We start from the raw sequence: 14,194 nt of genomic DNA, 5'->3' as shown, positions 1-14,194 counted from the left end.
AGATAAACCTCCTGTGACTGCTAGGGGTTGGGAAGCAAATTCTAATCTTTTCAGTGAAACTAGTGGCTCTAACTAGCTACCTACCGTCTGTGGACAATTATTTACCATACATAAGGCTAAAATTAGGCTGCAGCTGGGATAAGCTAAATTCTAGCAAATGGAAATAAAGAAAGAAAAGGTTTTGCTGTGCAGAAAGTCTCTGTTTCAGGGCTAGTCAACAAGGAAAATTGACCGGAATAAGCTATTCTGCAACAGCTGTTCTAGAATAAGAGTATCCATGCGGGGAGTTATTCCAATCAATTTCCCCATCAAGACAAGCTCTTACTAAGAAACTGAGCTTCAGTGCTAAAACTGGCTAAATTAAGTATTATCTTATCAGCATTCAGCAACATGAAAGAAGGGTAGAAGAAACAAACTTGAAGCATAGAGGTGATAAAAGGAGAGTACTTGGAAGAGAAATCTGTTTGTTTAATTGAGCTGGAGCGAAGAGGCAATATCTTGGCCTGCAGCTCTTTGTCTTACCAGTGATCTTGATTACTTTTTCTCTCAAATGGCAGCATGATGTTTTCTACAATAGATGTTCTGTTTTCCAGTTGTTGTGCAGGAAGTTACTGATAACACAGCTGACTGTGTGCAGAGTATGGCATACATGTATAGCTGAGACCCCTCCACCCCTTTTTTGGATGCCAGTGCATAACATGCAACAGTATTGAAACTGTGCTTTGAACTTTGGTAAACTGTGTTCACAACCTGCTAAAAATACAGATCCTCGTAGCAGATGGCATGATATGCTGCAGGTGGAACAAGAGAGTAGGCCACATAGTGGTACTTACCTGGCATACATGTTCTTTGTTTTTGTTTAGGGGGTTATTCTGAATCCCCCTCCCTACCCTTTACATATCTGGCATGATGGCTCTCCCTATGTCTGAGGAATGCTGGCTGTGACTCCTTTTAAAACCTGTTAATAATAGTGCTTCAAATTCAAGCCGGAAGTGGGCTGCTTGAAGGTAATCTGAAGTATTTCCAGCTCCAAGGGCAGTACATCTCATAGACTTTAAGCCTAGAAGGGATCATCTAGTCTGACCTCCTGCACATTGCATAGTACAGTGTGACACTCCTAAGGGCTTGTCTGCACTGCAACGTTGTCGACAAAACTTTTGTCTTTCATGGGTACTTTAAAAAGCCCCACCCTCATGAAAGACAGAAGTTTTGTTGATACAAGTGGCAGTGTGAACGTGGCTTTGTCTGCAGGAGCGCTCTCCTACCGACAAAGCTAACATCGCTTACCGGGCTGGAAGTATTTTGTCAGCAAAAGTGTCAACAAAATAACGGGAGAGAGTGTTCACACACGGTAAAAGCTGCATAGTGTAGACAAGCCCTAAGTCTGATCCCCTATATGGCAGCGTGGTATACCGCTTCTAAAAGGGGCTTTTCAGCTTGAGGTGTTCCAGATAGTTTCTTGTATGCAGTGAGATGAATTGATGCTCAGGATGCCCTGCCACCAGTAGTTGAGTATTATGCACCCTTCTTGTTAAGTTCATGCATGCATCTGTTTATGCCCGTATTGCATAAACAGCAACATGCACGGTTTACAAAAGTGCCCAGTATTTACCTCAGCTCAACTAAGAGATCCTAATAAGTTGGGATTCTTTTTCCTTAATCATTCCATGAATATTGTCTTACTCACAATCTGAGATCAAATAAAACAGCCAGTGGCAATGACAAGCAACTACCTTCTCCCAGAATGAGTGGCTTCTGAGTAGAAAGAAAAATCTCAAATTAACAAATGCTTCCAAGGCTATTCTTTCATTGTGGCACCAACGGGGCAAAATACTATGCTGTTCTCATTCTCAGTCACAGAAGTCTCATAGCAGGTTTTTTTAGTGTGGAGTCACCAGTTGAGATTTGTTTTTTTGTTTTGTTTTGTTGTTTTTTCTTATTTCATGCAGACTCTTGCAATACTTTGTGGTCACCCGTGGAGCTAGTTATCTAGTTTCACTGGTTCCCAGTTCAGGTTGTCTTATGAGAACAGAATATTTATTGTGGGTGGACCATCTTAAGACTCCATGGACAATTTCTCTTGTTCTTAATACTCATCCTAGTTGCCATATTCTGTCTCTACCAAAACTAGCTCCTGCATAGACTCTCACTGTGATGTCTCAGGTAGTACTAGCTTTCTTAGCTTCTGCCTTTTCCCCCAGCACTATTAAATCCCTCCACCTTTTCCTCCAAAAAATAAATCAATTTGTATTTGATTAATCTGTAACCTCCCTGAACCTTATATAGGGGGGGAAAAAGACATTTGTGCAACCTCTGCATTAGACTGTCTTGGAGCCCTTTGTCCTGTTTGTTCATGTGATCGCTTACTTGTACTTTATAATCTGTTTGATCAGAGATTAACGTGCATATTGTTACAAAACTCTATTAGCGTAAGAACTCTGATGTATCTGATTCCCATTATGTTAAGTGCAGACCTGGTTCACTTTGTCCACTATAAACTTGTTTGCTTCCAGAGAACGTGTATCCTTAGAATGGGTATTTTGTAAAGGCCAGTTGTTTGGAATGGGAAGGCAGGGAGAGTTGTGGGTTTTCCCAATTTTGTTCCTTTTGAAATGTTCAAGTTCAGTGCAACTGAGCCACAAAACTAAGTAGACAAGGTTGCATTGTGGCTACTGAAGAGCCTACAGTTACAGCCTATCTCTGTCCCTATTTCAGGACTGGATTGCTTGTCACTGGAAAAATGATCTTGTTTTTGGTTCTTTTCTCTCTTCACATTTCTTGATTTTAAAGGCTTATATTATATGCTCCTATAAAAATAATTATTTGTTCAGTTCTTCATGATTGGAGGACTAAAAGGGGCTGACAGGCAAAGATCTGCTCTGAAGCTAATAAGGCCTTTTTTCAGAAGTATTGTTATGTAGTCCTTTGATATGTTTTACATTCTGAATCTTTAAAACATCTAAACTCAGAGTGTCAGGTGGAACAGGGAGAGGGGGGAGTTTCCCTAATAAATAAATTTTAGATACACTGGATAACTTGCGCAAGGTTTTATGTGGTCCGGCATTAATTCCTGCACATTCCCTCTCCCAGTTCTATCTTCTGTTGCTTTGTGTGTTTATTTTGGCTCCTTCACTTTCCTTTTCCTCCTCCTCCTTCCTTCTCCATCTCAGATGCATTAAGTATCCTTAGGAACCAGATTAAACTCATGGATTTGACAAGAATCCTGTCATCTCTGTCAGATCTGCAATTTTTTGGCCTCTTGCTCATGGACTCAATATGCATTATTCATGAGCTGGAGAAATCTTTCACACTATCTGTATTTCTACTGACTGTTAATTTTCTATGTTTGGGGGGAAATGGTTTGGCTAAAAGGGCAAGGAACAGGTGTTGCATGCTGATGGAACTTACAATGCATGTTACTTATATCTACCTCATAAATCAGGTTTGTATATGGTCCCCATTATGGTAGTATCTGAGCACCTGCTTTTGTTACCTGGAGTCAGGTGGTCTCATTAACCTCTTTCTTCAGAGATCGTTTGTTTTTTGAGAAGTCTGAAGTGAAATATATTTCAACATTAATTCCCTGTCCCCTGCTGTGGAAAGGGGAAGTTTCAAAGCCCTCAGCTTCAAGAAGCCCATAATTTCTCCTCCTCCTCCTCCCCTGTTTCTAAATCTATCTTGCAGCACTGTATCACAGCAACTGTTCCTCTACAAGGGTTGGTGCTGTTTCTGCTCCTTGTGACCACCAGCGGAGTTGTCACTGAAGTGCAGAAGTGGGGGAAAGGAGGGTCTTCAAGCTGGTCGAGAGATAGGGGATCAAAGCTCACTCATCTGCACATAGCGCTTTGTGCTGCCACTTGACCACTACACTGACTGTGTTTTAAATTTCCTGGGTACCAGACTTGACTGGTCCCTATCTGGCATGGTGTATCCTATGCTATGCTTTTTATATACAAATAGTACAGACCCCTTTGGTATTGCAGACAGCTCTAAAGCTAATTTATAACTAGATCGAAGTTTCAAGTTAGACACAATGTTCAAACAGTTATTTAGGTTACATAGACTTATATGTGAAAGAAGAGTTAACCTTGGACCGTTTTTATCACGTTACTTGATCTCAGTTGTTCTCCCATCATCATCATCATCTATTAAGAAAAGAACAGTGGAATGCACAAGACACAAATGTGACTGTTTCTGCCCTAAAGAGCTTACAATCTAAGATCAAAAGAGAAGACAGGATGCACTGGGGACTGGATAGGAGGAAGTAATTTGGATTTATTTATGTTAGTGCCGCAAAACCTCTTTTGTATGCTTTTCTGTTCTGTAGATGGTGCTGTGTTGCCTTTAAAGTAATACAATCTTATTTTTAAAACATTTAAACCTTATTTATAATTTTGTAGTTGAGTATTAACTGCTACCCTGAAACTTGTGCTTAATTGTACAATTCTTACAGGCTCAAATTAAGCAGCAGTATAAAAAGGGGTGACTTTATTGAAGCTATACCTGTTTACATCATCAGTGAATTTGGACCACAGCTTTTATTTCAAAATTTGTGTGGTAAAAATATACAGATTTCTATGACTGCTTGGGTTGAATCCTTTAATAAGAATTATTCTCACTAGTTTTACCATTGTGTGAAAGCTTGAAGTGTGTACATTTTGCATTATAAAAATAAAATTAACAACCAATCTCTTTAAAAAGAGATATTTCTAAAGAATATACTATTTGAAAGTTATGCAAGAAAAGAATTCTGTAGGAAGACTCTTCAGTTTTTTTCCTGAGGGATCGATCCCATAGGGGGCATTGGTACTTGTAGCAATGCAAAAGTTCAGAGAACATATAAAGATTAACTCATCTGTTTATCTGGTATAGATGGCTTCTTTGGTACAGAATATCCAGATTCACTTAGAGCTTTTGAATTCTGTGCCAGCAAATCTAGGCTACTAAAGAAGTAGATAAGTTTGTCTAGAATGTAAGAGATTGAAATTTAGTTCCCGCTATGTGAACATGATCTCATGTTGGCTTACCACACTGAGAAAAGAGTCTTTTCTTTCTCTCTCTCTCTCCCCAGTGAGATTAACAAATGTCTTGATCTAAAACAAAACAAAAAAACCCAAATAAGGTGATGTGAATATAGACTGAGTTGATTATGAATGAAATGCAATACCATGCTGCCTTATTCTTCAAGTTTCACCCTCAGGGAGTCAGAACAATGGTAACCTGAGGCACACCTTTACATTTTATTAAAACAGTCTTTTGGGTTGAATCACTGTACATTAGTGTGAAAGAATGCAAAATTGTATACTAATCTGTTGACAGGTGCAAGTTGAGAACTGCAGTATAAGGAATAAACTGTTTTAGTTAGAAATAGAACTGCAGAGATTGTTTTAAGTGTACTTTAAAACATCATACAGTGTAGCCCATGGAAAAGTAAAATCCTTGCAGAGGGATTTGTAAGAATCTGCAGCAAATCAGGGCAATCTACATTACAATTTTTTTTCATTTTTACTGAATAGGGTCTCCCAGGAAAACCTGCATTTTACAGTGGTGGTCATCACTGTTACACAGATGGTATAATACTGTGCCTTATTAAAAACTAAATACTACAGAAAATTGAGTTTCAAGACAAGTAACTCCAAAGGGAGTGACAATATTTTTCTGTTTGTCTGAAGGGTATGTGTGGAAATTTGGATTCCAAAACTATATTTCTACTTTAAAGCTTCAAAAATCTTTAACACATCCCCAGTTCTTCAGGGTTGTTGGGTTTTTGTTTGTTTTTTTAGTGCATCTGAAGTTTATCTTAACTACAATGACCTGTTTATTCTTTCTCTGCCAGCTACTGGAGAGGTCAGTCACTATAGCCATTTGGGAGATATTGTTGGCTTTTTGCATACAAGTTGAGGTTTGCATCTTTATTACTATGAAAAATTCCACAATTGCAAACTATTGGAAAGGGAGAGGTTTCAGAGTAGCAGCTGTGTTAGTCAGTATTCGCAAAAAGAAAAGGAGTGCTTGTGGCATTTTAGAGACTAACAATTTATTTAAGCATAAGCTTTCGTGAGCTACAGCTCACTTCATCGGATGCATTCAGTGGAAAATACAGTGGGGAGATTTATATACATAGAGAACATGAAATAATGGGTGTTACCACACACACTGTAACCAGAGTGATCACTTCAGGTGAGCTGTTACCAGCGGGAGAGGGGACGGGGGGACCTTTTGTAGTGATAATCAAGGTGGGCCATTTCCAGCAGTTGACAAGAACTTCTGAGGAACGTTGGGGGGTGGGGAATAAATATGGGGAAATAGTTTTACTTTGTGTAATGACCCATTCACTCCCAGTCTCTATTCAAGCCTAAGTTAATTGTATCCAGTTTGCAAATTAATTCCAATTCAGCAGTCTCTCACTGGAATCTGTTTTTGACGTTTTTTTGTTGAAGAATTGCAACTTTTAGGTCTGTAATCGAGTGACCAGAGAGTGAAGTGTTCTCCAACTGGTTTTTGAATGTTATAATTCTTGATGTCTGATTTGTGTCCATTTATTCTTTTACGTAGAGACTGTCCAGTTTGACTAATGCACATGGCAGAGGGGCATTGCTGGCACATGTTGGCATATATCACATTGGTAGATGTGCCGGTGAACGAGCCTCTGATAGTGTCCCCTGATTGGATATGTGGACACAGTTGGCAATGGGCTTTGTTGCAAGGATAGGTTCCTGGGTTAGTGGTTCTGTTGTGTGGTGTGTGGTTCAGGTTGGGGGGGGCTGTCTGTAAGCAAGGACTGGCATGTCTCCCAAGATCTGTGAGAGTGATGGGTCGTCCTTTAGGATAGGTTGTAGTTTCTTGATGATGCATTGGAAAGGGAGTGAGAGTTGCTGATTTGGTGCCCAGTCCTGCACTCCTCACTAGGAGTAAGAAGCTTATCATGAGCAAGGAATTAAGGATTGGGCCTTCTGTCAGAATTTGCTATGAGCTAACCAATAAAAAGCATCTAGATATTCTCTTTTCTGGATTATCTATTTCATGCTGTATTTTGGGTTTTTTTTAACAGTTAAGATTTAAGCAAATTATGGTTCCTTTTTTAGAAGTAAAAATAATAACCCATACGAAATCCCTTGAAATAATTTTCCTTGAATCCTATCAAAAACTGGCACCTTCAAAACTCCATTTTTCTTCCAGTGGACAGACTTCTATCGTCCCCTTTGCTAACAATTTTTATCATTGTAAACTTTTGCAACATCAGATGTTTTTAGTGTGTGTTGTAAAAACCTATTCTTAAACTTTTGCTGCAGTGCGAATTTATCCCTTTTTACTGAAAACTTTAGTGTTCATTGCTTGGATGTCTGGTTAGTCTGTACAGTCCCTAACACAATGGAGCCCAATCAGGATTAAGGCCTCCAGATGCTGTTACAGTACTACGCATTTGGAGTGGAGAGCTGGAGTTTTTGTAACTGAAGAGGGGCTGGTCTGCTTTATTTACCTATCACCTCTCCTGATACAAACTATATAACATACACTGAAAGTTGATAGGTGATCTACCTGTAAGATTAATTTGTTTTTCATTGCCTTTTTTTTCTAGTTGCAAAGCATCTATGCAAAGTCAGTTCATTGTAAAGGTATTTTAACATCTGGCGTGTGTTAAAGATATTGAGTCGTAAGGCATCTGTTCAGTTGCTAAGAAACTCATATATCTTAGTTTGAAACCTTCATTGTTAAAAGCAGTTTAAATCCCTGAATAATTTTATCAGTCGGAGATAAAATTAAGGCTGTTGACAGTAATGTCTTTATCGTTGGTATAAATGAATGGTATAATAATGGAACATTAACAAGATTTGGGATATTTGTTTTCTTAAGCCTTACAGAATCTTCGCATGTTTTATCTCTTAATGTATGCAAGTGAAAATTCTGAAGATAAATCCTTTTATCAACTTAACCAGCCTTTTTCTTTCTTATATGTACAGGAAATTCCATTGTTTTCCCCCTCTTACAGAATATTTAGTAGCATACCATATATGCTATGATTTGAATATTTCACGACAGTGACATGTTACGTAATGCATTTGTAGATTGTAAGGGAACTACATTGCATTACTGTGGAGAATCATTAGATTAACCTCGGTAAAAAGATTAAACTTTGAAATCACCTTGAAAATTGAGAGCACTATATAAACAAGAAGTAATATTACTGTTGGACAAAACAAAGGGCCGACCTCTCAACTTTGTTTGAAGTCAGTGGGAATTTCAGGTGTTTAACATCTCTCAGAAACTGGTCCAGAGTTAACTATTTTTTTTATCAGTAGCTCTTTCCACTGACCATTTCCACTGTGTCACCTTTCAGTATTTGTAGCATATCAGGGTTGGAAGTGACCTCATGAGGTCATCTAGTCCAACCCCCTGCTCAAAGCAGGACCAGACCAAGTACCATCCCTTATTTTATTTTATTTTTGCCCCAGATCCCTAAATGGCCCCCTCAAGGATTGAACTCACAACCCTGGGTTTAGCAGGCTAATGCTCAAACCACTGAGCTATCCCTCCACTGTGCAGTCTTGATACTTTATAGTCTCTGTTTGCCATTGTTTGAATGAGTCTTCATAATGAATTCAAGTGTTTTTACAGTAAACCATTTAGTTAGGATGAAAACTGATATTTAAAAGGAGCCAGTGGGAAGCATAAAGTAATCCTTCTGTCTTGGAAGGTCAAACTTCCTAATGCGGAGAATATTATTTTTGAAACCAGGAGAGCCATCCTACTGGCACTAAGTGGTTAATAACCAAATGCAATAGTTGTAGTTAATTCAAGGGAAATATGTATACTTTATAAATAAACATTTTAGCACATCCTAGGTAATTGCTGTTTTTATGCTTTTAGGGCATGAATATAGTGGTTCCCTTCATGTTTAAATATGCAGTAGACAACCTCAACCAGATGTCTGGAAACATGCTGAACCTGAGTGATGCACCACATACAGTTGCAACCATGGCAACAGCTGTTCTGATTGGCTGTAAGTGTGATTCCTTAATCTGTCGACAGGTGTTGACTTTCTTCAGTAAGGTTTTGGAATATTAGAGCTCATGACCTTTTTAGCTGCGAAGCATTGGAGATGGTTATTCTAATATTATATTTTCCTACTTTTGTTGATATCCAGCCTTCTGTGGCCTTAGTTCTGTTACCCCAGTTCTGAAAAAAATGGTGCTTATAGAAATTATTTCCAATAATGAATCCTCCTTTAACAAGTTGACCCACCCCAGTACATTTATACAAACAACAGCCACATTAAAAATGAATAAACCCCAAAAGCACATGAAATCTTGGAGCAATAAATGCTATGATTTACCCTTTGCATGAAAGCTGTCGTATATAGGGGAGGAACAACATCTTCTGTCATATTTCTTTATCAAGGCAGTTTTGGAGTTGAGTAAAATAAGTGACTTTAAAAATGTTCTTTTATTATCCTTCTTCAGATGGTGTGTCAAGAGCTGGGGCTGCCTTATTTAATGAAGCTAGAAATGCAGTATTTGGGAAAGTGGCCCAAAATTCTATCAGAAGGATAGCAAAGAATGTCTTTCTCCATCTGCATAACTTGGATTTGGGTTTCCACCTGGACAGACAAACAGGAGCTCTGTCAAAAGCTATTGACAGGGGAACAAGGGGCATCAGCTTTGTGCTGAGTGCTTTAGTATTTAATCTGGGACCCACTGTGTTTGAAATGGCACTTGTGAGTGGAATTCTGGTAAGTGTTACTTTTTCATGAGGCATCCTGTAAATTGGAAGGATCATGTCTCACTTTTTGGAAATAATATCGAACGTTTAAGTGTTTTGCAACAAAACTTACTAAATAAACACAGCATTTGCAAGGTAGCTGTACTGAAAACTTAAAGGAGAGCACACTATCAGTTTTAAGCTTAGTCATTTTAAACTTGTTTGTTTTAAGCTAACTTTAGGAACAATACATGCCTCTGAATACTCTTCTAATTTGTAGTTTTTAGTCACATTTATATGGTTTTTTAAAAAATGTTTTTTGTCTCTCCTGTTGTATGGAAAAACCCACCAAGTCAAAAGGGCAAAATGACTATAAATAAATTTATGTCAAATGCGTAAAGTAAACAAACTGGATGAATATAGGAAAAAAGCTATGAGTTTTCAATTTAATTTTTAGCCCTTTGTCTTCAGTAGTATTTTTTTTGTTTGTGTTGTCCCTTATCTTGGATTATTACATGAATATTTGATTCTACACCTTACAAACATTTTTGTTTAAATAATTTGATTAAATGTTTCAGCCTAGAAAGTTGTGAATTTTTGTCTTGCTATCATTTGATTATATCCACCCTGCCAGAGACACCAGCCTTGATACCCCATTCATCTGCGTCTCTCGCAGCCTTCTATAGCCTTTCTCTCACACTGTCTCCAAAAGCTATGCATACTAAGAGTGGGTTACAGTGGGAACATCCTTCCAAGGCCACTACTCTGTCAGTCAAGACTCACCTTTTTTGCAAAGCCTTCAAGAAATTTGCAAACTAAGACACTTACTTTATTCTATTAATACAAAAAGTTTTAAAAGCCCTTCCTTACCATTTTGTGCACTAGCCCTTGCTGAGTTGTTTCATTATCTTATTGATGTTACCTCTGTCCTTCCTTTGCCAACTCCCTTCCTGTTACCCTGGTTAGATCAAGCCTGATATTAATTTATAAACTGTTCAGGGCAAGGGCCATGTCTTTTTTAATCTATTTTGGGAGGGACCTACCCAACTTTTGGATGCTGTGATACTTTTAAAATAATATTGGTGTCCTAAGTTGTACTGACGATTAGCATTTTTTCCCCTCCAGTATTATAAATGCGGTGCACCATTTGCATTTGTAGCCCTGGGGACACTCGGTGCATATACAGCATTCACGATAGGAGTTACACAGTGGAGGTAAGACATTCCTCAAAACAGATCAGGATTTAAAGATTATTCTTCTCACTGCAACCAATACTCTTTGACTGTGAAAACCTTTATTTTACAGGACTAAGTTTAGAATAGAAATGAACAAAGCAGATAATGATGCAGGTAATGCTGCAATTGACTCGCTGTTAAATTATGAAACTGTGAAGGTAAGACATTAAATCTCTTTTTACCATCTTTAACACTATGGTATACAGTATAATTACCCACTAACATCTATATATTCAAAGTGAGTTTAGGCGTGTTCAGTTTGAGAGAGCAACTTTTAGTATCAACCCCTGTTCCCTATTCTCCTTCATTTTTTGGTTTACAATATCCTCCGCTTTTTGGAACTCCAGCTCCATTTCCTGATAGAATCATAGAATATCAGGGTTGGAAGGGACCTCAGGATGTCATCTAGTCCAACCCCCTGCTCAAAGCAGGACCAATCCCCAACTAAATCATCCCAGCCAGGGCTTTGTCAAGCCTGACCTTAAAAACCTCAAAGAAAGGAGATTCCATCACTCCCTAGGTAACCCATTCCAGTGCTTCACCACCCTCCTAGTGAAAAAGCTTTTCCTAATATCCAACCTAAACCTCCCCCACTGCAACTTGAGACCATTACTCCTTATTCTGTCATCTGCTACCACTGAGAACAGTCTAGATCCATCCTCTTTGAAACCCCCCTTCAGGTAGTTGAAAGCAGCTGTCAAATCCCACCTCATTCTTCTCTTCTGCAGACTAAATAATCCCAGTTCCCTCAGCTTCTCCTCATAAATCATGTGCCCCAGCCCCCTAATAATTTTTGTTGCCCTTTTGTTGCGGTTAAAACAGTATCTAAAGAATGATAGTCTGGTGAATAACTTATTCCAGCTGTTCTCCAATTTTTCCTGTCTGTGGGAGCACTTTTGTAAAAGAGAGTTCCTCACATGGATTATCTCCTGTCATCATCCCCCAATGCATGGACCTCAAATGTGTTATGCTGCAGGAAGACTACCATGAAGGGACATGAAAACTATTGGTAGTCCATGGACCACAGTCTGAGAACTGGATGCCCAAGCTAATTTCTAAACTGATGTGCAAGAAATGCTTCTTTGGGCATTTGTAGAAGCAGAAAGCTGGCCTGGGGGAGGTGTGTTGTTTTTTGGTGTTCGCTTCCAGCCTAAGTGAAATGAAGCCATATGGTCACACATTTAGACCAATAATATGTTGTAAAAACATAGTTCTCTTAAAATGGATAATGGTCTCAACTAGGTAGTGTGAAAACTGTGTGCAGGGATTGACAAATCCATTCCTCAGTGACAAGTGGGAAACTTTCTGTAGTGAGTGCTTGAGCCAAAAATGACAATTTCTGCAAAATTTTAAACTTTCATTTAAAACAAAACAAAAATCCCCTATCCTTCATGATTGCAAAAAGTATCTTCTGAATGTAAACCATTTTGATGGTGTCTTTCTGAGCTAGTAGATGGACAATTCTAGTGCATGTGCACTGTTCCGAACACTGTACCTCAACCACAGTATCTGCATGAAGAAGAGTAAATAGCAGCAGTGAAAAGGGACTGGCACAGATTCCTGTGGCAGCCCCGAAACTGCCCAGAGTCATAATCAGTTTTATGCTTCTGCTGCTGTGGAGAAGGACCCATAAATGGAGATTGGATGAGGAGTAAAATCATGAGGACCTTGCCATCCTCACAGCATTAGGGAAGTTCTGGCAGATAGAGAAGATGGTCAACCAACACAAAAGATGAAGCACCTGAGCTAGGTCCAGGAACAGCAATCTGGTGAAGATGCCAGGTGGGCTCTGGTCTTCTCACCAGGTCATGGCCTTGGCCCTTGCTGGTTGGGCTTCTGTATCCTCACCTTTTGGACCTGTCTCTGGGTATTAGAGTTAATGTCACACCGAGTAGATATCTAATAAATTTTTGACTGATGTAACATGTTCCAATGAATCTTATGTTTAGCTAAAGTACACTGACTCTAGTACATTTTTAAGAATGTCACACCTTTCTACCTTTATCTATCTTGTAGTATTTCAATAATGAAAAATATGAAGCCCAGCGATATGATGGATTTTTGAAGACCTATGAAAATGCCTCACTGAAGACTACCTCTACCTTAGCTATGCTGAACTTTGGGCAAAGCGCTATATTCAGCGTTGGCTTAACAGCCATTATGGTGCTTGCTAGTCAGGGAATCGTTGCAGGTAATTGATCTGACTCTAAGTAAAATGCAAGTTCCCTTTTGCATTAATAACTGAACTGGATTAAAGTATTTTAGAAAGACTGATATTACTGCTTCTGATGCTGTAATTTTGAATTCTTGTTGTTTTGGGGATGGATGTTTCATTCTATTTTTTGGTAACATTTTCTTCTAGTTTTTCTCTTTTTCATGTAGCTAACACTCTAACTGAGCTATCCTTGCCAGTAGTAAAACAAAATTCTAGAACAACATAAAACTTGGCTGCAGGATAACGTAAGATAACTTATGCTTACCTGTATTACTGGACTGCAGGCATTTTGAACTAAATGCAATTTTTTAATCACATTTTTGGTTTTGACTTCTGTCAGAATGACAGTGGTTTGGTTTTTTTAATTCTTTTTATCCCACTTTGTTTAATTCTTTTTGTTGGACATGGACATAGCTAGCGTTTGTTTTATTGCTGGGATAGTGGGTGAGCATTTGCCTTCTCATCTGATACCATTGTATCTTCATTCTGTCATGTATGTGTGTGGTAGTGAGACCTGTGCTTTAGAAACTGGTTCTCCTCTTTAAAGGAGGAGACCATATTATACTTGCAAATTCACTGACTCTAGAAGGTGAATAATCACTTGCATCTGTGACATTCTTAAAGTTAAATACAAGTATTCAGCAATTTAAAAAAAAATCCCAATCTGGAGTACTAACTGTATGAAAACCCTGTTCTGTTATGTTGTTTACAGGGCAACAGAAGCTTTTCATCTAATTGTCAGAATATTGCTCCATTGAAAGTTATGACCATGAATTTAAATGTTAATTCTCTGTTAATGCAGTTCACGCTTAGGGGCGGAGGGAGAGATCTTTTCTTGGACCTCCAATTTGAGTTTACAGAAAAATCATAGGACTGGAAGGGACCTCGAGAGATCATCTAGTCCAGTCCCCTGCACTCATAGCAGGACTAAAAGTATTATCTAGGTCATTCCTGACAGGTGTTTATCTAACCTGCTCTTAAAAATCTCCAATGATGACGATTCCACAACCTCCCTAGGCAAATTGATTGCAAATTGATTGCTTAA

At 38.6% G+C, this 14,194-nt stretch overlaps 1 protein-coding gene across 2 annotated transcripts in view; it reads left to right on the top strand.

Annotated features, from left to right (window-relative positions):
- Nucleotides 1–14,194, top strand: part of ABCB7 (ATP binding cassette subfamily B member 7) — a 65,681-nt gene that overhangs the window by 34,348 nt on the left and 17,139 nt on the right. For both annotated transcript variants that reach the window (XM_037908160.2, XM_037908161.2), the window contains exons 5-9: nucleotides 8,869–9,001; nucleotides 9,462–9,730; nucleotides 10,825–10,913; nucleotides 11,005–11,092; nucleotides 12,951–13,125. In XM_037908160.2, the coding sequence (XP_037764088.1) occupies nucleotides 8,869–9,001; nucleotides 9,462–9,730; nucleotides 10,825–10,913; nucleotides 11,005–11,092; nucleotides 12,951–13,125 (754 nt within the window). The remainder of the gene's footprint in view (nucleotides 1–8,868; nucleotides 9,002–9,461; nucleotides 9,731–10,824; nucleotides 10,914–11,004; nucleotides 11,093–12,950; nucleotides 13,126–14,194) is intronic.

Source organism: Chelonia mydas, chromosome 9 (genome assembly GCF_015237465.2).
Source record: "Chelonia mydas isolate rCheMyd1 chromosome 9, rCheMyd1.pri.v2, whole genome shotgun sequence".
Taxonomy (NCBI): domain Eukaryota; kingdom Metazoa; phylum Chordata; order Testudines; family Cheloniidae; genus Chelonia; species Chelonia mydas.
This window is presented reverse-complemented; position numbering and strand designations above follow the sequence as displayed.